General features: G+C 38.5%; 1 protein-coding gene across 2 annotated transcripts in view; it reads left to right on the top strand.

Annotated features, from left to right (window-relative positions):
* The window catches only part of LOC100648228 (organic cation transporter protein), a 140,911-nt gene that overhangs the window by 96,420 nt on the left and 17,563 nt on the right, over nucleotides 1–26,928 (top strand). For both annotated transcript variants that reach the window (XM_048412335.1, XM_048412334.1), the window contains exon 3: nucleotides 23,480–23,635. In XM_048412335.1, the coding sequence (XP_048268292.1) occupies nucleotides 23,544–23,635 (92 nt within the window). In that variant the 5' untranslated portion in view covers nucleotides 23,480–23,543. The remainder of the gene's footprint in view (nucleotides 1–23,479; nucleotides 23,636–26,928) is intronic.

Here is a 26,928-nt window from a genome sequence, read left to right as displayed (position 1 = left end):
TCTACTTGGATTTTAATCTGTTGATATATTTGCAAATTAATTAGAAACTGTTGTGTTCATTCGCTGTGTTGAGGAAAGGCTGCCTTTAGTGGTTCTCATCTAACATATTCTTTCAATGGTACTGTTGATCTTAATTCCTTTGAAATTGAACTCGTTGCTTATTACTAGTATTTTTAGATCGTAAAGGTACGTAAGAATCAACGCAGTTGAAATTAGTTCACCTTCGTTAATTTTTATGTTAGGGAACACAGAAACGACTAATGCCAAATACTCTTCAACCCTTCTAACATTAGCATAAAAAGGCATTTGTATTAATATGTATGAATTGGGCGGATTTTTAATATCTTTTAAGTATCTTTTCTACTTAACTCTTCCAGCGTTAATCTACCTCCAAGTTTATTTAAATTAGAGGAAATATCGAATTAGGAAACTCTCTTCATTTGTATTAATTTCACGCTGCTATTTTCAACATAACGTAGAAAAAACTGAAATCTACAAAATTTACGGTCCGAAACAATACCATTACAAGCACGATATTGTCACTAAAATAATACTGAAAACTTAGCTTCCTTAGTAGTATTCTATACCTAAAGTGTCATTTTTTAACTCCTTTCGATTGTAAATACAATTTTTCAACCTTTTCGGTTTTCCTTTATCTACAATGAAACCGTAAAACTTTCTGCCATCAATTTTCTACGTACACGGGTATCTTATCCGCGTCTTAAGAATGTTCACCTTTAACCAGGAACCTAAGAATATCAGCGCTTGCCAACTGAAACTATCTGTTATATTAATCAGCAATTTATTCCGCGAACGTTATATCCTCATCTAAATCGAACGCAACGACATCGTTTAACTTATACACCAGATTACTGGCTGAATAATTCCAACTAAATCTGCATTATGAATGACGGAAAAGATTAACAGATTGAGAACCAAAGGTGACCGAGGCACCGAAGGATACCGCGTAAGCGATTTAACGCGGACAAATAATATTGTAAGGTCCTGCTAACGCCACGGAATATTACCATAAGACATGCATCTGAGCTCTGGCGAGTTCTCCAGGGCCATCGTGCAACCGGGGGTGGGGCGTCGATATGTTTATGCGTTTGCGTATCCGCGCGTGTGCTGCGACGTCGCACCCGCTGGGTATCGGTTCCGTGATGTTTGCACGTGTGCCTCCATGACTCCTTCGTGTGGGCTGATGGACCGTACGTTCGCAGTAGTGGTCAATTCGCGGCTCTCTTCTAATAAATTATACTCCATTTCCTTTCTTTTTTCTTCATGATATTTCATTGTAAGAAGCTTTGTTAGCATACGGCTGCATAAATACGTATAATTCTCTTACTATATTTCGTTATCCTTCTTTTTTTCTTTTTTATTTTTCTTCACATTCCGTTGTAAGCAAGTTTGTTAGCATATGGTTGCGTCGATATAATTCTTTTTCACGTCTCTTTTTACTTCTATTGGTATTTCATTGGAAGGAACTTTCTTAGCATATGGTCGCGTCGATATATATATATATATTTGTTTCTCGTGTTTTTCTTATTATTCTTGTTTCATCGAAAGAAACTTTGTCAGCATATCCTCGCGTCTACATAATTCTCACTTTTCCTTTCTCTTTTTTTATTCTTCCCAATACTTCATTGCAGGCAACTTTTTTACCATATGGCGGACATAATCTGCTCTTCTCGGTAAGAAGAACTTTTTTTCTCAACTTGCTTTGTAATAACTGGACTGCGGATATTTATGCAAATTCATCTCTTGAACGCGAGTAAAGGAGAGTAGAACCTAGATTGAAAGTTGTTTCATCTACTCGACATTATAACCAGTGGATATCTGTTCATTGTTTAATACAGACAATATAGGTAAAAATAAATTGCAGACAAAGAGAATATAGATATAGGAATAATGCTTAACAGATCACTGTCTTGTATTGTGGACATCATATCATATATCGCTATAGTACTCTTTTATAATTTCAACTGATATTGCACGAAGGTGTATCGTTACGTAATAAATGTTATATAAATTTCAATTAATGTTACATACTCGGTCCTTAAAATTCCTGCAAGAACCTCCACTGAACAAGGAATATTCTTTAAAATTGGAAAAAAAAGGAAGGGACTCTACCAAAATCAACCAAGTGGAAGAAGATTTCAATTCGACACGGATAACGAACGCCAACGTTCCCTGAAAATCTGCTTTGAAAGGATCTGCAAATCCTTGTAGCATTTTTTCCCAGCGAGATCGATTCCCGAGAGACTTCGATTTGTGGCCACGCCATTTCCTCATGCTATTTAAGAGGACAGACGTTTCTTCGGACCGGGACTTCTAATTCCTTGAAAATTGGCTTATACCGTAAGCCCTGTAATCCAATTTCTTAGCAACAATTAGCGGCTGATCCTTCGGGTACCATTTTAAGCTGCGTCCACATGAGGCCTCGAACAGCTGGATTATTCCTCGATAATCTCGGCTCATTGTCTCCGGCGTAGATTGATTTACGACGATTTACGAGCTGTCCAATGGGGGCGGATGCCCGTTTTGTCTGTCGGCTGCCACGTGACGAGAATCGAGCTCGTTAACGATCGATCATCGCTTTACGAGCCGGACGCGTCAACGATCCGACGGAACACCGAGGTCTCTCCGATGCACAAGCGTTGTTAACCCCCATCGCCTTGTGGTTTAATTTGTGACCACCATGCAGTCACATCGTAGACAACACCGTGTCCCTTGCGTGTTTCGACAAAAGCTATTTCGATATACGAGCTGCTCGAAAAGTAAATTGGTCAATTCCGTTCTTTTAAAAGCTTCTTAATTTTAGTACGACGGAACACTACGATTAGGGTTTAACTTCTCAAGAATCAAACGGTTGATCCTGCGAAGCATGGGCTATACAGGGTGCTCCAAAAATCGCGGCACAACCGACAGATTGGTGATCATACATGGAAAAATAAGTCGAGAAAAGAGGAACAGTATTTTCCTCTTTCTTCGTTTACTTCGTTTTATACCATTTTATAGCATTTCCTAGAAGCTGATGTCTTTATAAATTCAATGTTTAATAACAAATTTTATGATCGCAACATACGTAGGATATATAAAAAGGAGTGAGAGGAATCTGGTTGCCCCTGTTTCAAAATAAAACACGAGTTAATTCACGGAGAGGGGAGTTTCCGACGACGTGGTTTCAAATGAAAAATTAGTCATTCGAAGAAATCGAGACGCTCGCAGCGATCAACGGAGCGCATTCTCGTTAATATCTGGCGATATTCCATAAATCTCGACGTAATACCTTTTCGCGTATTGGTTACGGCACATAATGGCGGCTTAATTGTAGGCTAGTAAGCCCGGCCCGCGGCTACTTCTTAAGGACAAATTTATATGTGCAGGTATACGTGCCAAATGTCCGTACAGGCTGTGGCAAAAATAACCATCCTGTTTATAATTCGTTCGTCGACATTTATCAATTCAACGATCGAATTTCAGTGCGCGTTACGTTCCAATAATTTTTGCATTTTGTTTAAAATTTATATAAATCCAAGTACGCAAGTACCAATATCCTATCCGTAAGTACGAAATAATTGTTCTAACTTAGAGAACATCCTCATTCTTGAATATTCAAATATACAATTATCGACTCTTGTACAGAGAGATAATTTCGAAACCGAAAACAATTTTTACAGAAATCTATCGGTTCGAGCATAAGATGCGACTATTTATTTTTCTTCGTTAAAGGACAAATCAGCCAAGAAAAAGAGATGTCCAACCATGGTTGTATACACCGTAAAAGCAAAAACAGCAGAAAACAGGATAACTTCGCTTTTAGAAGCACGACGATCGAAAGCAGGATAATAAACCATGTCTGATAAACATTTCAGAAATCCAGAATACCCTCTGCCTTTCAACTTTCGACGACGATATTGCTGAGATTCAAGCGAGAAGCGAAACAACAAAAATGATATTAAACTGCAAGAAATCTCATGAAACAACGGTTCGCGCGGCATTGCCACAAATAACGAAGTAAATAAACGTATTACGAAACGTTGGAATTGAAAAAGGAAATGCGAAGAATTGGAAAGGCGAAACGGAAAGATCGATCGAACGATCGCCCACGAAAGAGTCGAATGGCAATCCTCGAAGGTCCCTGTCGTGGCACGTCGCTGGTGGAGCGATCGTCGACCGCGAAAGACGATTAACTTCGCATCGATTTCATTGTATTAAACTGCGGTAGGATCGGGCCGATCCTAAACCGGTTTAGAGCAGCTGGCGTACGAACGGGCGCGGCGTGGCAGCTCGGCTAATTGAACCGGTCGGGGATTAGTTAGCGCGTGTACGCGCACCACCTCTAAATATTTTGGCATTAACGGCGAATAAATCACCGTAGGCCGGCCGCGAATAAATCCTGGAATTAGGCGGCCGATCCGCGTGCACCTTGCCGATTCTCCGCCACTTAAACGCCATAAGTCACCGCGATAACTCGATTGGATTTCATAATTCACCAAGGGCGGAGAATCGTGTTCTCAATATCTTGGTGGATGTTTCAGAAAGAGGGACCGGACGTTGCAACGGATGGCCAATTACCTGGCAAAGCTGTTTTCTGGCTCGGTGTTTAGGAGAATTTGTGGTCTATTGTGGCTCGAGCAGATTATTGATACAATGAATTGGGTTTGTGTTAGGGTTTGTTTGTTTGAGTAGCTTTAAGATAATTGAATCAGTGTTGTAGTTAACTATGGGATATTATAGCGATTATTATTAGTATTAGTAGATTCTTCATTTGCTTTTGTTTATACGAGTTCAACAATTGAGCGATAATATGATTATGGCGTGTGCTCGACATGTACAGGTTTTCCTACGTGTTATTATTAAACTCAATTGCTCAATGATTCTTGATTAAGGAAATTATTTTCTTCTTTTTGCGACACTTTTTTTAAATAAAATCCATCTTTTTAATATTCTTTCAATTTATACATTTTATTATTGTACGAAGAGCTGGTGCACGGTGTTGGTAAACGTGCTGAACGTGTTTTTTACAGCAGTTTCCATCGTTAAACGTTTCCGGAATTCGTAGAACACGACACGACGCCAATCTTATCTCATCAATCTAAGAATCTTCGTCTACGACGTGAGAACTATTCCACTGACCGTAACATCATGGAAAATACATATCGACACGGCTGAAACATAACGACGAATAAACATCGTAAAGCCCAAACCACGTAGAGCCGAAGACTCACCCTCGAAGACCTCCCTAACCGTCCAATTAATTCTTAGCGGTAAAGAAATCGCGGAACGAGCCTTTAAACACGTTTTCTCGCGTCGAATCGAGGTCTGAACACGGCGAGATCGGGCCTTAAGTACGAATTTATCGCGAGGCTGTGTCGTAACGCGGTAGATCGGCGTTATAAGTTAGAAGCTAATTCGCCGCCGCGAAACGAGCTGGCTCATATTTGAGGGAATCGCGGCTCATTGGACACGTACACGTGCGATCCCGACGACTAACTGTTCACCGGCAGTAAAACCCGATTCACGATCGGCTTCACATGGCGGTCATGCAGCTGGTTCGAGGATCGGCTCGCGCTCGCGCGCACCTGAATACGAATGGCCGCATTGTTCGTGCGCCAAATCGCTTTAATGGAGTCTTATTATAGCCACCTTTCCGCTGACTCGATCATGGAATCGATCGATGCCCGACGATTACGATACCGGATTATTGCTTCGATAAGTTTCTAGTAATTTCTGGTCTCTCCAACCTGTGTTTGCTCGTTGCATGATTTCGATCGGCGACTTCGATTTCGCGATGTTCGAGATTTCGTCTTTTCGTTGTCGTTGGTGTTCTTAAGGATGGGCGAAAATTTGAGGGAAGGAATCATCTTGATAAGTAGACGTTGTTCCTTTGTTTTTTAATTAGACCGGATGTTCGATGCTTTTATGATCGAGTCGTGGATTATGATCGAGGTACGATCGAAAGTTCGTATACATTTGTATAGTATTGTCGTGAGAATTTAATGAGATCATATTTAAGATTGCGTAAACTGTTGGTGCCAAGTTGGATCAAGCTTCTCATCAGAATATTTTCTTGGTTAATTCGTTTTGTAAATTGTAAATTGGAAACGTGGCAGAATTTCGTAATTTACTGTAGAACTCCGTTTATCCGAACGAAATTTTAGTTAACACCCGATTAATCGAACTGTTGCTGGTTGGATTCATTTATCCGATCGTGAGTTACTATTATCTGAACGAAAAATAATTAGTCGTTGGTGAGCTTCTATAATATGAACTGAGCTTTAATTATATAAACTGTTTGTCCGCCGTCGAGTTCAGATAAATAGAATTCTAGTGTATTTAATTTAAGATAAATCGTATGTCAGATGACATTTAAACATTTAAAAAGTATTTTAAAAAAGTGTTTGTTATTTGAACCAATAAAAACCTGAGATTTTTCTGTCCCTTTTCTCAAAATAACTCAATGTCTTATACAACACGTCGGTCGACATGCATTTCACGTCCCTTCAAAATGCAAACTAATACCCAATTTTTCCTTATTTCTTCAATTCATTATTTTAGCATAGAAAAATGACAACCTTCTGCGTATCGACACAGAGAAAAGATTTTTAAATGCAGATTACAGAAACGAATATACTCTCATTTCACGTCCCTATAAAATGCAAACAAATACCCAATTTTTCCTTATTTCTTCAATTCATTATTTTAGCATAGAAAAATGACAACCTCCTGCGTATCGACACAGAGAAAAGATTTTTAAATGCAGATTACAGAAACGAATATACTCTCATTTCACGTCCCTTCAAAATGCAAACAAATACCCAATTTTTCCTTATTTCTTCAATTCATTATTTTAGCATAGAAAAATGACAACCTCCTGCGTATCGACACAGAGAAAAGATTTTTAAATGCAGATTACAGAAACGAATATACTCTCATTTCACGTCCCTTCAAAATGCAAACAAATACCCAATTTTTCCTTATTTCTTCAATTCATTATTTTAGCATAGAAAAATGACAACCTCCTGCGTATCGACACAGAGAAAAGATTTTTAAATGCAGATTACAGAAACAAATATACTCTCATTTCACGTCCCTTCAAAATGCAAACAAATACCCAATTTTTCCTTATTTCTTCAATTCATTATTTTAGCATAGAAAAATCATAACCTTCTGCGTATCGACACAGAGCAAAGATTTTTAAATGCAGATTACAGAAACGAATATACTCTCATTTCACGTCCCTTCAAAATGCAAACAAATACCCAATTTTTCCTTATTTCTTCAATTCATTATTTTAGCATAGAAAAATGACAACCTCCTGCGTATCGACACAGAGAAAAGATTTTTAAATGCAGATTACAGAAACGAATATACTCTCATTTCACGTCCCTTCAAAATGCAAACAAATACCCAATTTTTCCTTATTTCTTCAATTCATTATTTTAGCATAGAAAAATCACAACCTTCTGCGTATCGACACAGAGAAAAGATTTTTAAATGCAGATCACAGAAACGAATATACTCTCATTTCACGTCCCTTCAAAATGCAAACAAATACCCAATTTTTCCTTATTTCTTCAATTCATTATTTTAGCATAGAAAAATGACAACCTCTTGCGTATCGACACAGAGAAAAGATTTTTAAATGCAGATTACAGAAACGAATATACTCTCATTTCACGTCCCTTCAAAATGCAAACAAATACCCAATTTTTCCCTATTTCTTCAATTCATTATTTTAGCATAGAAAAATGACAACCTCCTGCGTATCGACACAGAGCAAAGATTTTTAAATGCAGATTACAGAAACGAATATACTCTCATTTCACGTCCCTTCAAAATGCAAACAAATACCCAATTTTTCCTTATTTCTTCAATTCATTATTTTAGCATAGAAAAATGACAACCTCCTGCGTATCGACACAGAAAAAAGATTTTTAAATGCAGATTACAGAAACGAATATACTCTCATTTCACGTCCCTTCAAAATGCAAACAAATACCCAATTTTTCCTTATTTCTTCAATTCATTATTTTAGCATAGAAAAATGACAACCTCCTGCGTATCGACACAGAGAAAAGATTTTTAAATGCAGATTACAGAAACGAATATACTCTCATTTCACGTCCCTTCAAAATGCAAACAAATACCCAATTTTTCCTTATTTCTTCAATTCATTATTTTAGCATAGAAAAATGACAACCTCCTGCGTATCGACACAGAGAAAAGATTTTTAAATGCAGATTACAGAAACGAATATACTCTCATTTCACGTCCCTACAAAATGCAAACAAATACCCAATTTTTCCTTATTTCTTCAATTCATTATTTTAGCATAGAAAAATGACAACCTCCTGCGTATCGACACAGAGCAAAGATTTTTAAATGCAGATTACAGAAACGAATATACTCTCATTTCACGTCCCTTCAAAATGCAAACAAATACCCAATTTTTCCTTATTTCTTCAATTCATTATTTTAGCATAGAAAAATGACAACCTCTTGCGTATCGACACAGAGAAAAGATTTTTAAATGCAGATTACAGAAACGAATATACTCTCATTTCACGTCCCTACAAAATGCAAACAAATACCCAATTTTTCCTTATTTCTTCAATTCATTATTTTAGCATAGAAAAATGACAACCTCCTGCGTATCGACACAGAGCAAAGATTTTTAAATGCAGATTACAGAAACGAATACACTCTCAAGCGACAAGGATATTCGCGAAGATCCTTTAGTCAAGAATTTAACAGGTTATCCAACACGTCAATCGACAGCTTTCAAAAAGTTTTACCTTCTTCCAAAAAGCAAATAAAAACTCAATTTTACTTATCCTTCGAATATCCTCTATTTTTTCAATTCGTCGCTTTAACGTAGAAAAAAATCCAGCCTCGTCTACAGCAGCACGAAAGAAGATTTCGAAGCTAAAGAAATAATAAAAAGAATGAATATTCCTTCGGCCAACAAGGATACCTACTTATAAAGATTCTTTTCTCGAGATAATTCAATATCTTATCGAACATGTCGATCGACATACATTTCATCCTCTTTCCAAAAAGATAAGTAAATGAAGAAGAAGGCTTAATTACTCCACAACGTTTCTTATTCCCTCGATCTACCGGCTCGATTTTCATACTCTGTCCTTAATCGATTTCCAAAGCTTATGAATGTATTGGAACGTCGTTCGTGGAGACCGGACGGGCGTCGAAGATACAGACGTCAAGTCACTGTCGTCGCGAAGTATGATTAATACGAGGACGGAATAATTGCCGGCTGGATGGAAGAGATCCATTTGAAGGGGACGGGGGTCCGCCGATAGTTAGGAAAAGATAAACGGGGCGGCCTTTTTCTCTGGCACAGTGTGGCTCGTCGCCCGCGTCCTCGTCAGGCCATCGATTTATCTTCGGCCGATCTAGTAATTAATTTTAAACGCAATATAATTGGCTGCTCGTAATTTAACCCATACGCCTCCCACCCCTCGTCCCTTCATCTTCTTCTTCTGCTCACCTTCTGGGTCCGCGATTAGGGCAATGTACGCTCGAAAGCTTCTTAATTGACTCGTCACCCTCTTTTGCCCCCTGCCACCGAGTCGCCAGTGGCGGACCCAGAGCACGGCGATACGAACGATCGATATTCTATAAAATACAAAAATACTTTGTCACATTCTGAAACGCTTGCTGGCTATTATAAATAAAGTAAATTTTATTATCTAAGACGTATAGATGTCAGATGGGCTATACTAAAATATAAATTACCAGGGAATTTGAAATCAGGCGAGAGAAGATTCAAAGATGTACTTACACTGTGGCTTGAAAATGCTTGTTCGTCTTTGACAAAATGCAATTCGATTACGAGATACAAATGGAGAGACTGGTGATTTTATCCTTTATCAGAACTGTCAGTCGAGATTATCTGATTACGACACGATGAAGCTTACAATTAGTTTTACGAGTTAGTATACGATCAAAGAATTGACATCCGCAAGTGTTATTATTAATTGGCGAGTTTGTTAGCAGCAGCTTGTTCGGTTTGATAAGATGAAGAAGATGCTTGCAAATTGGCAGAAAGACTATCGCGATTAGTTTTATTACAGCAGTAATATTTAAAATCAGTTAACACCTGGACCAATCGTGCGTTTAATTTTATTATTCCATTGATAAGATTTTAAGCAAACGTTCTATATAACGTAATATTTGCTCATCGTATAAGAAAATAATAAAGAGAATACTTTTAATTATTAGTTTGCTATTAAATATTGTTTATTTTATTCTCGATAAATATTGATCAGAATATACACGTTTCTCCTCCAGAAAAGGCACCTGGATCAGCCACTGCGCATCATCAACCCTCTTCCTTCCTGTTCGTTTTACTTCGTTTCTTCTCGATAGAATATTCCATGATGGTACTTCATCGAATATACAGTGGATTATGCAAGTATTAGGTTGTCCGAAAAGTTTCTTTCCTTTTATGAGGAAATAACAGACACAACGTTTTCTGTTTTATATTATTTTGTCGAATTACGTACGATACATTTTGTTCTGTTGAGATGAACACCGTGACATTTCACAGACTTGATTTCACGTTTGTACGAAGATGCATTGTTGTAAAAAAGACATTTTTCGGACAACCTAATATTTGAATATGTGTAGACACCCTTTATGAATATATTTTAGTGTGTTACATGGAATTATATTTTGAAATTCCATTAGCATTATAGTGAGACACTACTGTCATAATTATATTGGGAAAATTTGAAACCAATCTGAAATTGTACATAGAAATTACAAGGTGTTTAATACATAGGCTTCACTGAAGTTACAGAAATATTTGAACAGTTAATTACCCATTACATTAATAAACCTCGATATTCAGTGGGACCATCAGTGACATTTATCTAAAGATTTTTGATCAGGACTCTCTTACAAAAGCTATACATTTTGATAAGTTGCAAGTCGTAGATCAGATTAGTTCACTAAAATAATACAGTCGTCGAATATTTTTAGCAACATTCGAAAACTGAAAACAATTAAACGGAACCAAAATAAAGTGAGATTACGTTAAGAGAAGAACACCAAAATGTAGGGGAAGCAACGAATTAAATACCCTTAACAAATGGCATATTTCCTAGAAGCACAGCAATCGTGATTTTCGCGAGATTCCTTCCAAACCATTTTCCAAAATTCTATAACAACGCCAATCTCTGCGATAAAAGAAGCATAAGAAAGTTTGGAGAACAAACGAACGTTTACAAATCCCTCGAGTCAACATCGAGATCCCGTGCCATTAAAAAAAAAAAAGAAAAGGAAAAAAATGGATTCAGAGGATCCTAAAACTCGAGGAGTTTCGCGGCTAAGCCGAACAAGAATCGGCCGTGTCGACGATTCTCACCACGTCCCCCGGGATTCGCAAAAAACTCTGGCTGCCCGGAGGAATTCCACGCGAAACAGAACGACTGGTCCCCTCGACAGAGACCCGACCTCTCCCCCTTTTTCCCTTTTAGAGGATTCCATAGCTCCGTTTCGTCCGGCTGCTCCCATTAAAAATGTATCAATCTCGGAAGCCGAGCTGCGTTTCGCGGGCGAAACTGTTTTGTAGACACCGGCTGGCGTGGAACGCGGTTAAAGGCGTCGTAAAGAATAACGTCGACGAAATTCCCTGGTCTAATTCCGTGGATCGGATCTTTTTCCGGCCGATGAAAACGCGCCAGTTGGTTGGTAGTTGATTTACAACGAAGCGGAGGAATTCGATCGATTGATTCGTTTGGTGCAACCGGTGGCAGGGAAAGGTAGGACGAGAGAAGAAAATGTGAGGATTTTTGGTGAGGGGGTGAGAAGTTCGATGTGGTGGCAAATTTTTGTGTGCATTATGAATGGGGTGTATTATATATTAGGTTGTCCCAAAAGTTCCTTTCGTTTTACAAGGAAATAGTAGATGCACAACATTTTTTGTTTTATATTATTTTATCGAATTATGTTCGATCCATTCTATCCTAACAATTGGATCATGCATAAATCCATAAAATAATATAAAATAAAAAATGTTGCGCATCTATTATTTCACTTATGAAACGAAAGAAACTTTTGGGATAACTTAATAATAGGATCTTCGTAGATTTATGGGAATATCGAAGGTGTAGAAATGCCCAGAGTAGTGTGGCGATGTTTATTGGATAATATACTCCCTATTTTCTTCATTATATTCATAAAAGTAGAAGAACTGAAGAATATGATGTGGAAAGTATGGAAATTATCGGACAGAAAATTATTTAAACTCTTGGATATTTTTAGCGAGATTGAGGAAGGTGAAGTTTGCCTAATTCTACGTATAATTACTTCACGAGGTTTCTTAGGTTCCCAGGTAGTTAGTAAATTTTTTTAAAGAATGAAAAGGGTGAAACGAGGTGTTAGTGGTCGAGAAACTTGAAGATTAATAAATATACTGTGAATATTCATGCAAATTCGTATCACTAACGCAGATTTAATTCACTCGCTACAGAATAACAATACATCTTAAACAGTCTATATATTTTTCCATATTAAGTGGATGTTTCACCCTTCTTTATAAAATTACCCCACTAAATCTATCTTATCTACATCCTGAAATAAACAGTTCCTGAAATTTCCTCTAAGAATCATCGAAACCTATCAAAAACCACCAAAATCCTGAAAACCACGTTTCTCCACGAAGCCTGCGCATGATTGAAGAAAAGAAAAAGGGTGGAACAGCGGTGGTGGCGTTCGGTATACCAGTTCCCTCGAATTCCATGGTTACGAGGAACGAAGCAGCGAGTAAGGCAAAGTAAATTCGCCGTCGAATTTTACGTTTGGCCACATGTGATTCCGAATATGGTCAGCTGGCAGGAAGAGGGAGGGTTGGCGGCGGAGGCAGGGAAGGGTGGACTCAGGGAGTGGCCGTTCGAAAGAGGCAGGAACATCACTAAAGTGTCAGCGGCATCACAATTCGCGAGGAGCAAAAGAGCGCTTGTTAGCGGTGCCCGGCCGGCAAAAAAGGTAGCCCGAGCCTTGACGAGCAAATAAAACTCCCTTCCACGGCCCCCTGCACGCGTCTTTCCCGCGTGGAGGGGGACTATGGGGCCCTCGTAGGACCTGCATGGCCCCTTACGGGAACAAAAGACGCCGCGTTTCGCCCGCTTTTCAAAATAGATCGCGTCTGTTGAATATTGTGGAGTAGGTGAACGCGCTCGTTTAAGTTGTATTCGATTGCATTTAGTTGCATTTGGTTATAGTATACTGTACTAGATTTCAGTAGGGTTCTACGTTTGTCGAAAAATTTGGCCAGCCAATGTGTATACAAAATACACAAGTATGTAATTCAACAAAACGAATACTAATAGTAAATCCAAAAATGTTGCCATGTACGTACAAAGATAACTAATTCTACGAAATGAAATCCTAATAATAAATGCAAGAATTCTATATTATCAAGAAGTCCTACCAAACGTCTTAAGAAAACAAATAACTGTAACTTCAATCTGACAATCTCACCATTCTCCATTATATATACATAAGGTTCAAAAATATCTAATTTGATGAAAATTCGAAAACCCATTAATAAATCTAAAAATTCTCTTACATTACATACGTCAACAAATCCTACCAAACGTCCCATGAAACCAAATAGCATAAATTTCAATCGAATTTCATCAAATGAATTCCTAATAGCAAATTTAAAGCTTCCCCTAAATCATCAAAAAATCATATCGAACTGCGGAAAGAAACGAACACCTGCACTTTCGACCCAACAATTCTCCACCAATCCCACAGCTGTCCATTTTAAAACTCTAAATATTTCCAAGAATCCAGCTCGTAAAGTCACAAAACTTGCGCTGGTCTCCGCTCGCGGAGAACCGGTACACACACCCCCAAAGTGCGTCCGAAGTACGAAAGTGGTCTCGGTCCACCCCAAGGGAATTTCCATAGGAGTGAGGAGGGGGCCGGTTCCGCGGGAACAAAAGGTTCCGCCTGCGCACTCATCCCCTTTCAGAATTCCAGGACGAAACCACTTCCTCCTTCCAACGTTTCTTCAGATTCCCCAGGTTTCGACGTCGCGTCGCGATCGCTCTTTGCCCGAAAGCCGACAGCTTCTCCCCGCCGCGATGTTTCGATACAAATTACATGAAGAGGGACACGGAACGGTCCGTGGCATCTCCGCGTAGAAATCGAGCAGGGAATGGGGAAAGACTGATGTTATCATCAGCCCCCATGAACCGGACCCACCTTGCACCACCCCCGTTTCTCTTCGTTTCTTGTCGAGGTATCTTCGCACTAGTTTCGCGATTTTCTTGCCAGCGTTCGTCCGATTCTTCGCTCTGGCGTACTTTTGGATAAAATTCTCTATCTTTTGGATACAAATTGAGAATTTCGTTGAAAGTATAGCGAATTGTGGGGCTGTCGAAAGAAAGACGCAGCGTGGATATCGCAATTGAAAGCGTAGTTGTATTCTGGCTTACGATTGAGTTTCTAAATTCGATTGTATTTTAGTACACGTTTTCGTATTTCTGAATGCAATTGCGTTTTACCTCGTAGACTTGAGTTATCGTAATCGAAGTTACTTTGGCTAAAGATTAGTTAGTTTAATAGAAAATTAATTTCCACTAAATTCTTCTTGATTTGAGTTCTAATTCACGTTCACGTTTCTAAAAGCGATTCTAAGAGCGATTGCGCTCTAATTTACGTGTGCATTTCTGAATGCAGTTGCATTTCAGTCTATAAATTTGAGGTTTCCTGTGTATGTACAGGTATAGCTGAGCCATTGTAGGGAAAGTTCATCATTCGAATAATCGTAGGTGATGTTACGTTTGTAAATATGTTTCAATAATTGCAGCTGAAGTTGCGTGTGCAAATATATGATGCTTCGGTAATTGCGTTTGAAGTTGCGTGTGTAGATATAGTTAAGCAATTGCATTTGAAGTTGCGTGCGCAGATATGGTTGAGTAATTCCATTCGAAATTGCATGTGTTTATACATTATGTGTAGATATATGCGCGGCAGAAGATTTATTGCTTACAACCTACTTATAATATAGCTACTGATGTATTTGCACTTGTAACTGCACTTTAATGGCATCTACGCTATCAATTGCTTTATTTTATCCTTGTCAGAAAAATATCCTACTTTAACCGCACCTGTGCTTGCTTTTGCATTTGTGATCGTACGTCAATTGCATCTCGTTTTCCATATCACTGTTTAATTTGCTGTTTGGTTTAAAAGAAAGTTCCTTCGCGTAAATTCAACTGTTTGCCAGATCGTATGGATTCTATAAGTTGCTGGAAACATGATTAACATAGCCGCAACCTGTTTACCATCTATTCAACGAGCTTATATCTTGTTCCATTTTGAACTTTCCCAACTTTAGCGAACAACCGTGCAGAAACTAATTATAACTCCATCTTCGACACAATTACGTGTTCCTATTCTTCGTTGCTCTCTCAAACTATACAACTGCATCTTTAAAAATATCCTGTATAGCATTCTTTGCTTGCTTCCTTATTGGGATCTTTCAGACACACGAATAGTACGCAAATTTCACTTACTGATATGAAAAATGTTGCACAACCCAGATGTTACATTTACGCACAACTCGATCAACCTACTCAACGATAACCGCAAACCATTCACGAATTCATCATCTATACGTTAAATTATTTTCCTGAAATTTTGGAATCATCGATCTCCTTATATTACCAAACCAACGAATCCTTGCTAAACAATAACCAGGATTAATAGAAAATGTTATATAATACGAAAATTTGTTCCACGATGAATACGTAACATCCACGCACAACTCGATAAACCTACTGAACAATAACCATGAACCATATGAAACCATCTCTGAACAAATCCAGCACGTAGAAATTAAATCGTCTTCCCAATCTTTAGAAATCACCTAACGAATCTTTGTTGAACAATAGCCAAAAAGGATGCAGAACGGAAACGTGACCAGCGCCATGTTGCTGTGTTCTGCAGCGTGGAGATGAAGCGATTCAGTGAATTACCGCAGAGGAGACAGGTGGCCGGGCACGGGGTTACCGGCGTTGGAAACAGCGAGGCCGCCTCCGTGCATTAGTGACGCCTGTTAGCGGCGATGCCAGCAGGCGCAAGAAACACCATAAAGCCGTGCAAAACGGCCGGGGACGGGGGATTACGAGCCTCTCCGCGCCTTCGCCGACGGCCGACGCTTCTATCTCTCTATCGTTTCGTACCTTTCTCCTGCAAGCCGATACGAGGATCGCTATGTTCACTCGTCGCACCCCTTTAAGTCTCTTCCTTCTCTTGTTAATGATTATGACTGACCCGTACACCCACTCCAGAAGAGAACATACTGTGAATTACAGAAGATCATCTCTCTTCTAAGAGGAAAGCCAATTACCTGGTAAAATATTTTAGATGGTTTTGATTGTTGAAGAGAGTTTGTGTTTGAAGATATTTAGAGCACTGTATGGAAGATGTTTAAAAATGATTGATGCGAAATTTGGTGGTGGTTTTTCATTTAATAGGAGCTGACAAGTCAGTTGTTTTGAACATTTTTATGGGACCGGCTGCACCCACTCAAGAACAGAAGACACGGTGGATTATCAAAGATGATCTCTCTGCTAACAGGACATCTAATTATCTGGTAGAAGATTTTGGATGGTTTTCATTGTTGAAGAGAGTTTGTGTTTGAAGATATTTAGAGCACTGTATGGAAGATGTTTAAAAATGATTGATGCGAAATTTGGTGGTGGTTTTTCATTTAATAGGAGTTGACAAGTCAGTTGTTTTGAACATTTTTATGGGACCGACTGCACCCACTTAAGAACAGAAGATACAGTGGATTATCAAAGATGATGTCTCTTCTAGGAGACAGCCTAGTTATGTGAATTCTTTGTGGATAGTTTTAGGTGATTAGTTTATGTTTGAAGATACTTAAGGCTACATTAGGTAGATTTCTGTAAAAGATTGATGTCAGATTTAGGTAGTTTGATGTAACACATGGGTCACTCTGACTGTCGCCACTTTTTCATCTCTGCATTCGTTATCTTCAACTTGTCATCGCATCTCAGCCAAATGGTAACGCATCTTGCTCCTTCAAGGATCCTTTAAAAAACCTGCAAGAATTTTTCAATTTTAAAGAAATCCCACCATTTTTAACATCCTGCCTTGCACAAATAACCGATCCATGATAGCTCTGAAAGCTACAATGCTTAAACTTCCGAGAACAGGACAAAAAGGAGGAGAAAATTTAATACTCCGCAATCTTCCTGCGATCTAAAATTCAGCAAATTAGGTTGGACAGAGTCGAGGTAATCGCGGATCGGGACACAAAGGGCGGCAAACGCGATGCATTCGGTCGCCATTGGATCGGTCGCGCGCGTCCAACGTCGGAACAAGACCGGTGCGTGTCGCACGCTCGTTAGCAGCACGTTCGAACCGCACCAAGAATATTCACGAGGGATCTCCTCTCTCTTGGTCTCTTTCTTGTTTTCTTTTGCTCGGCTAACGAGCGATCCCCACCGTCTAATCTCGCGATCGTTGGGACGTTAAACGCGCGAAACCGACCAACTCCGCGGCGGAAACGTACATCTCGGCCCTGCTACAAGCAAATTGCTGTCCCTCTATTGCCGTATTTGTGCGTCAGGGACGAGTCCCTGAGAGTTTCTTCTCTTTCTGCTTTCGCTGCTTTTGGAGTGGCTCGTCTTTTGCTCGTGTTCGGACCTTGTTGCCGCGCTTTCGACCGTTTCTCCAGGACGCTCTTGCGACGCTCGGAGTCTGTGAGGACCGGAAAGGAACGGACCACGCTGCCTCTGGGGGATCCTGCTTGTTGGTTTGACGTTTCGTGCGTCGAATTTAGCGAGATCGTTGATCTTGTGCTGGAGATTTTGATAGCGGCGAGACGTAGATATATATAGATCTACAGATCTATAGATCACCTGGATTTTCGTATGGGGAAGATGGAAGTTGGGTTGATTAGAGGGTGGGAAGTTTTGGGGCGATATTTTCGTTTCGTGGTATTTTTCATACAATTGAATTAATGTTATTAGGGAAATTCTAGGAGCTAAGAGTATTAATGGGATATTTAAGATGAAAATAGAATGGAATAGAATTAGAATTAGAATTAGAATTTTGTTACCAAAAGGAATAGGTCTAAGATATGACTATGTTATGTTTAAGTTCAAGTTGAGTTGAGATACATGTTGAGCTTACCTTTGCTTTTAATTCTAATTCAGCGAGATTGTGGTTTTGTGGTGAGAATAGAGCACATAACATAAGATACTATAAATAGAGATGTAATGCTAAAAAAAAACAATGTAAAAAGAAGGCAGAGATTGCAAATAACTAAATAATAATAGTAATTATGGGAAACTTAAATATGTAAAATTGTATATAAGATATACAAAAATATAGAAAATATCGAAACTGACTTTTTATGATACTTTGAGGGTAAAACAAAAGCACAGTCTACGTTTCATTTCCATAGTATCAGATTTTTGTAGTTGTGTAAAATTGCTACTAAATGATACGAAATTTAATGTACTTATAATTAAAAGGTATACTTTAATATACTATAGTCACTATAGATTGATGATTGATCTATTCCACTTTTTCTATGTTTCGCAATTTTATTAATCAGCTGTACGATTGTCTGTACAATGTTGTTTGACTTCTTGAAAAACAAATAAGTTTCTTCTTATATGTGACCATAAAAGTAGCAACTTATTTTTGCTATTTATTCGTTAGTTGTCTTCTTTGTAATTTAGAAATATACTAAGAAATGACATTACAGATTCGTCATTATTTATTCCTGTATAGATAGAGAGACGATAGAAAATAGGATACTAGTCACATTGACGAGTAGATGATAAATATGATCATAAGAGCTTTCAGTAGCTGTTTGGACAGCACATTTTTCGTATTGAATCATAAGCAAGACTGCATTACATGTTATTCTTAATCTGATCTCATCTGTAGATCATTCGATGCAAAATATTTAATCAAATGTAAATCAGTATCTAATGAAACCTTGTGTTAAATCTGAATTTCTCTCTTACCAATAATTTCAACTCATCCTTCTATCAAAAAAACGAAAATAGTTACAGAACTACAATTTACAACTATCTCAACAAGAAATTAAATCATCAATCCTACAGTCTCATCATCTTCACCCTTAAAAAAACCTTTAAAACGTTACATCCGTTCCAGTCTACGAAACGCTTAAACCTTTTACTTCTTTAAAACTATAAATCAATTTAATTACCAAATAAATATATCCAAATCTTCCTGACTGCGTAAGAATCGTATAACTTTCCGAGCAGAAGCTTGAAATCGTCATGAGAATTGGTAAACAACGTTGTCATCGGCGTTCACCGATTCACAGTGTTACTTGAAAGAAGGATCGTAAGAGGAGGGAAGAATCGGAGGGAACTTTTCTTGCGTGTCTCGTTTTTCCGTTCCGACCTGAGAACCATTCAGAAGAGGAACACCTGTGCAGGTTCGTGGGCATTCCAGTGTTTCTTAGGTGTAGCTCGTACGAGGCCGTGATGTCATTCCTGGCACGATCGCGCGAACGAATTCGCAAAACCAACGAAAACAGCCGGTAAAAATGTCGACGATGCTGTTCTTCGTTCGTTGCTTCCTTCGGCCTCTTCACATTTTTCTTTCTATTTTGCTAATCCCTCTTTCGGCCTCAACTCTCGTCCTCTTTCTCCGTCTCGCTTTGTCTCGTTTCTCTTTCCCTTTTTGCTATAATTTTGCTCTTCTCGGTTCTCCAATAGAAAACAGGCTTTCTAACGAAGCAAAATTGAGTGAAATTTTACGATCTTACAGATCGACGATATATACAATTTAAAAAAATTGTTTATTCACTTTGGAAGCTTGTAGATTTGCGATACAATGTTTCCTCCTCTTAATCCTCTGAATTTATTTATTTATTTTTCTTCTTTTCTCTGGTAGAAAGTACCTGCTTACAAGCTTTACGATCGTACGAACTCACGATGTATGCATTTTATTTCCTTGTTATTAATTTTCAGTCTCGCTCTTCGTCGCTTCTTCTTACAAATTTTATGTTCCTCCAAATTTATCGATACACGATTTTTTACTTCGTCATTCTCTGAAAGTGCTAGAAATTCACCAATACCGAATACTTCTTTTCATTTTAATCATATTTTCTCATGTCCTCAGCTTCCTCATCTTCTCTCTCTCTCTCTCTCTCCCTTTTAGAGATTTGCTACGAGAATTAAATTGCGAAAGATGTAAAGATCATCGAAAATTCGTACACAACGTCCACCTTCTCATTAACCTAAAAGTCGTAAAAGTTCGTAATAAGAAGTGTTTGTTGCCATTTCATCTTGATTCAATCCCTTAGTAGCCAGTTGTTAAAGATAGCATAGTTATTATGCAGGGAGGTTTCTTCGGTCTCCCTCTACCGTTGATCATTTCGGCCGCCATTGGTTTACGTCTTCACCGAGTGATATTTAACTTCGTTTAAGTGCATTCAGGGAACGCTGCTTCCAGAGAAACTGCATCACCGCACGCTACAATTACCCGCTCGTTCTTCTCTCTTTTCGGTGTTCCATTAATCTTGGACGTAATAATCGTGCGCGTTATTAAAAAGGCACTTCGCCAAGAGCTTCCATTTCCTTCGTCTTAATACATTTATCTTCGAAACGAAATTACTCGATCTTCGTCCGTTAAATCGTTTACTTTTTATCTCATTGTCATTACTCCCGTTATTTCATTTTTTATTACATCATTACACGCAACACCCCGAATTTTCTCTGCTCGACGAAAAAAGAAAGAAAAGAACATTTAAGTACAGCTTTCCTCCGCCTCAATTTTCATCGAATTACCGGGCCAACTCGTTATACCCGAAATCTATTTCAAATAACACTTTAATATCGCCGATGGTCCCTTCGTGATTGATTATTTCCTCGTTATTCGTTGTTGAGAAAATATTCAACCGACGTATGAGGCCTATTAAACAAAAAATTAATCCTGAAACGCACGATTTTCCAAAATATTTTGTTATTTCGAAATTGCAAATCGATGCGTTGCGTGGAAAATTAATTTAAAAAATCTCTGTGTTTGTATTTCTTAATTCGAGGTGGAAAGTTTATCGTCAAAGGGCTATGACGGTGAAGCTGCAAGGTTTTCACAAAGTTGAAATCGACTGAAACTTGCCGAATTGTAGGTAGATTTTTATTTATATAAAAAGTTTCCATCTTGAAACTGATCGTATTCATTAATAATTACGACTCTCGAAATTTATTAATATAATTGTTATTTATTAATTTGCCGTGATATACTACAACTTGATATCGTACATACGGCACAGGTGTCTATTTACCGTGTCTAATAATATAAATAATAAAAATAAAAGTAATCTTCAAATCTACCGCCCTTTTCGATCTCTAGAATCTACTAATATTACTAAAATAAGCGTTGATACTACTAGCAATAAGATAACATTAGAAAAGCAGAAGAAGAGTAAGTCGCGAAACTTTTTATTCTTCATCAATCCCTTAAACGTTGCTTCGACTATATTTCACGAAACTATCAATTTCTCTAGAAAATTCGAAATTTTCGCCACGTCTCGTTTCTGTCTCTTTCTGCGCTATCGCCGCTAGAGAGACAGATACGCTATCTTCGTTCACTTTAACTCGATTTAAGGGAACCAGAGTGGAGAGTGCGAGGGCCACGTCGAAGAGGATCGTGTCATCCCTCAACGTCAATCGTCCGCGTCGGAGCACGCAAAACGAAGCGACGAAACGATTTGAATGCGTCCCAACCGCGGCATTCCGAAAAGTCTTGGCTGGTTTTGTCCTCGTGTCTCATCCCCTTCCTCCATCGTCAGACCAGAGCATCGTGTACAATGACGTGTCACCTGTAGGAACGTCGTTTTTTCGACTCGCGAGAAACGAGATAATTAGGATTAAAGTCCGAGTGCTGGCTTTTGTTTACCATTTCGATCTTACAACAGAAGAAGCGAACGTTTTTATTTTTAACGTGCACGATATCGATTGATTGATGATAAAAAGATTGATGCAAAAAGGTTCCCTTTTTAACGTGTATGATGTGAATTAGCCATTTGACATATCGTTGAGCTATTGGAAATTTTTCATGTTGATATTAAACAAGTATCTTCGGTGGAAGTATAGTTATTCGAATTAATCGTGACATACACAGTCTGCTTGGATAATTTAATTTTTCTTTAAACGATCTTAAGGATCGTTGTTCTCAACTGTTTTATAAATATCATTGTTAAACAGGGAAGATAATCATTAATTTCCTACATTTTTGCTTTTTCATTATTTTTTGAGGAAGACGATCGCCAAATTTTCCATTAGCATATTACAACTGTAGAATGCAATAATAAAATAACACGGAGATACGGTTGAACTTAAAGGATACAGGTTTGACGAAAACATCCCAAAATTCAAGTTTCTGGCAAATCTGATAGAAGCAACCGATAACAGAGGGAAAGATGGTACAAACTAGATCGAGTACGAAGAAAACCTTAATCTAAACAGATTACGATATAAAATATACAAATAATGTACATTCAGAAACAGTTTAGATCGCAAAATTAATTTGACCAGATAAGGCTATTTAAATTAACACGGCAGAATAATCCGAGATGCGTCGTCTCGAGCGTCAAAGCGAGACTACGCGAGATGAGAAAAATAATGGAAGAGTGGCGGAGGATCGCGGGTGAGGATCAAAGGATTCTCAAGGATCGTGCAGATCGTTGCATCGAGCGAAGAAAATCGAAGACAAATGCCGTACGAATCGCGGACGCTAAAGAGGCGATGTAAACGCAGGCTATTACCGGAATAGCAGTTGCATAGCATTCCAACGAGCCTGTTCGTTTTCTTTTCCGCCGTATGGCCGCGCGGAAATTCCGGCTTTTGCATATCAAGGCGCCGCCACCGTTTAGTCCGCCATTACTCTCGCGAGATCCGGTCAATTCGTTTTCTCTGCCCCCTTAAATTCTCCATCGAAATCCAGCTCGTGCCACCATTTCGACTATCCTCTTTTATTCTCTCGAATGTTTCCTCGTCCATTGGAAATTTCGAACTAACTGTATTTAAATTCGATAAATTTGAAAAACGATAAGTTCAGTTATCACAAGGAATAGACACAAATAAAGCAAATTAAAAAAGGAGCAATATTTGTAACATCAGTCTTCTCTACTTTTTCATTTACGCAGTGTCGCTTTTGAACGATATCTTGATGTTGCCTGCTGTTTCATTCGTTCACTAAAACAATCAGGAAGTGATTACATTTATTGCATCAACCAAATGAACAACAACGACGGATACTTATGGGCTTGATAGATTAATATGTTGCTCGTTATTATTATTATTGTTGTTGTTACTACTATTATTATTATTGTTCACGGGTATAAAACCCCTTTAATATACAATTCGGTTAGAAATCGTCCGTGGGTAACAATATTCTATTAACATTACAGCTGACGGTGGATTTGTGAAGAGAAAAAGTCTATCGAATCGCAAGATTTATTGGCGTTTATTACTATGCGGCTAGCGGAGTTAAATTGGCCAAAGGCTCGTATGACACCCACGAAGATTGACTTTAAGACCATCGTTAAAACGAAGAGATCAAAAAGGTGTAGTATCATTTACAACATAGAAATTCTGAAATCCTCGCCTCTACCGTCATTGCATTAAGGGTTCCTGAACCTTAAAGGAAACGTGGGAAAAAACGCGGCAAAACGTGGCGCAACCCGGTGACAAGAAGCCGAACGCACCGTAAAACGTTTGAATCAATCAACAGGTTTCAAAATGGCGCGAAAATCTCGCACCGCGGCGGACGTCGAGCAAAAACCGCGGCAGCTTAAAATCCCATAAAGAAACCGAAGGGGAATCGAATTCGTGGTCGGTCCATCGCTCTCGAGCAGTTTCTTTCGGGCAGAATTTTTTTGCGCGCTGCTACAAAATGGAAAAGAGAGGATTATTGTGAACTAGTTAAACCTTTCTTCTTTTTCTTCTTCTTCGTCTTCTTCTACGTCTTCTTTTTTCCTCGCCGAATGTCGAAGAAAGGATCAGAAGAAGGAGAAGGATGAAAAAGGAGCTGGCCGTTGGCTAGGTTTGCGAATCAGGGCCCAGAGGGGGAGGAATTGATGAAGGAGCGCGACTTGCGCATACCGTGTAAGTGACGCGCATGAATAATTCATTCTAATAAAATAATGCAGCCAACGCGAACCTCCGACCGGGCAAAAACCGCGCTGAATCGCCGATCGCGGACCCCTCGTTCCACGCCGAATTCGCACCAATTTCCTCCTAAACTTTCTATTTCTTCTTTTTTCTCTCACAAATGTCGCTTAGTTTTATTAGAAAAATGAGATTTTTGTAAGTTATTTACGGTAATTGTCGTATCTCGAGAATTTTTTAGAGAATTTATAGCAGGTATTCCAGTGATTTTTATTTTTTTCCCCTTTTTTTATATACGTATGTATAAGTTTTAACATCTCAGCAGCTGCATGTGGTTAGTACCGTGGTTAGTACTATTAGCGATGGTAATGTTAACAGAGAAAGATTTGCTAGTTATACTTCGCTAAAAATTCCTTTAACGTGGTATTTGTTGCGAGGGACATGTGTTGGCGATAATTTGATAGTCGCATATGCAGATTTTCTATTTTTGTTCTACGTTCGAACCGTGAATAGAGGTGTATTTCAGCTACATGTATATGAGAGCGTAAATATACTACTAACTTTCACATAATTCTTTTACATGAATGAGAAAATAATCGAATATATACGAAGTAATTTATATTGTTGTAAAGTATATTATATGAAATAATTTGTTTGTTTCTGTCAATAATAAAATGCCTCTATGTAAACACGTAAGTTACAGCCTTAAGAAACAGAAAAATAAATACACGAGAACATACCATATTATTCATCTTGATAACGATAGATTCTGTATTAAGAGGCAGTCGAATATTTAATCATCGTAAAAGCTCTTCATCGTGAATTTCTATCTTTATCAGCATCGTATAAAATCGCGTGTTCTATTTAGGAATTCTTCTACTTCCAATGTTTCTTAAAGAGTTAAAAATGGAAAAAGACGAAGAAATACCTTGGTCCTCTCCTCTCTTAGTCTCTTTAGTTCAACGTCCTTTTATTTTCGTTCGAATAATTTCGACTAGAAACGTTAGAATATAAATGTAAATTGCGATAAAGACGTAAAACGATGAATGAAGTCTAACGAATGATTTTAGAAATAGATGAAATAATAAGAGAAACAATGGATTCTTCGAACAAAGAGCGAAATGCAAATTTTCATAGAATATTCCGGTTAGTGACGTGAACAATAATGTGCGGGATACTTTCAACCGTGACACGATTCCTCATTGCAGTTTCTCAACGTGTTCTAGATTCTGAGCAGGAGAACGCTATCCTGAATACTAGGTATACTACGAGTGACAACCTGGCCGGTGCATCGAGAAAATCGCGTTGACAAATAGAACTTTATGGTCCGGTTCGCTGTATTTATTGCCGATCGGGAACGAAAAATACGATCGTCGGAGGTTAACATGTAAATTTATTGCGTTATTCGCTCTGCTCTCATTTTTTTATGCTATTTGAATTTTAATCTCTTTGGAAAAATAGTAGAACGGTTAAAAGAATGCGTTAGACTTGCCAGTTAAAACAGCAGTGGCTAGAAACTTGCAGGTGAGCTAATGTTAGAACAAATGGAATGTTACTTTACCTTTTCTCTCTGTTTCTTCCTCTTCTGATACTCTATATATATTTTTTTGGCAATTTATTATATATTTCAAGACGTGTTAATAAATTATGGTAAATTTTCAATAAAACTTTCCCTTCATTTAACAGCCTATATAGAACAAGAACTAGAGAACTTCGAATGGGAAATCTGTTCAAAGGATCCTCTCAGAGGCTAGCAATTCATACAAATGGAATTCGTGTAATGTTAGTTCACTGATAATCTTCAATTCTGCACAATTTTATTCAGTTTGGAAATTAACGATATAATAAACAGGTTCTAAGGATTTTTAAGCAATCTCCTATGAATTAGCCAAGGATCTTCTAAAGACGAACTAACATTGCTCAGAAGAATCCAAAGAAGAAGAAGAAGAAAGATTTAACCGATGACAAGTCCACCATCTGCTGTACAAATTGTATAATAAATTTGCCAAGAACCTTTCAAAAACAAACCAACGCTACACAGGACGATCTAGTGAAGTTAATCCAGAGGAAACTAAAAAAAGCGAGAGAAGTTTGGTCCAATCTAGAAGAAGCTAGAGAAAGTGGCACGGATACGCGAGTCTGCCATTTACAAATCCATGGAAATTATACGATAAATTAGCCAAGAACCTGCTGGAAGCAACTAAGTAGGCAAACCAACAGTAACCGGAACAATGTAAAGAAGCTGATCCAAAAGAAACTAAAGAAAGTGACACAAATTTGCCCCAGTACGGGTCCTCCGTCTATAAATCCATGTAAATTGATTTTTTCCTCGCATCACCAGGAGCAACATGGAAAAAAATAACAGAAAAAGACGAAGAAAGAAGAGGGGAAAAAAGCGAAATAAGCCATCCCATTTCCCGGACTCGATTCGCCATAAAGATTTTTACCGGCAACGTAACGGGCACGCTGGCCAAAGGGAAAATAGAATCGTCGTTGGGTTTCGGTCGTCGATGCTTTCAATTCCCGGGACGCGATCGCGAGTAACAGGACGAGAAAGGGTGCGGAAGGGGAAAGGGAGGAAGAGAAGAAACGCAACGAGGTGTTGTGTGTGAGAGGGGTTTTCGCTGGAAGAGAATCGAGAACGAGAGGATGTCCGCTTGGGGACACATTCAATCGTTTGGCGGCAAACGCTTTCAAGATGGCGAGACCTCGGCCACAGGCCTCTCTAATCGATAGATCGCGACTAGCC

The sequence above is a fragment of the Bombus terrestris genome, chromosome 15, assembly GCF_910591885.1.
Source record: "Bombus terrestris chromosome 15, iyBomTerr1.2, whole genome shotgun sequence".
Taxonomy (NCBI): Eukaryota; Metazoa; Arthropoda; class Insecta; order Hymenoptera; family Apidae; genus Bombus; species Bombus terrestris.
This window is presented reverse-complemented; position numbering and strand designations above follow the sequence as displayed.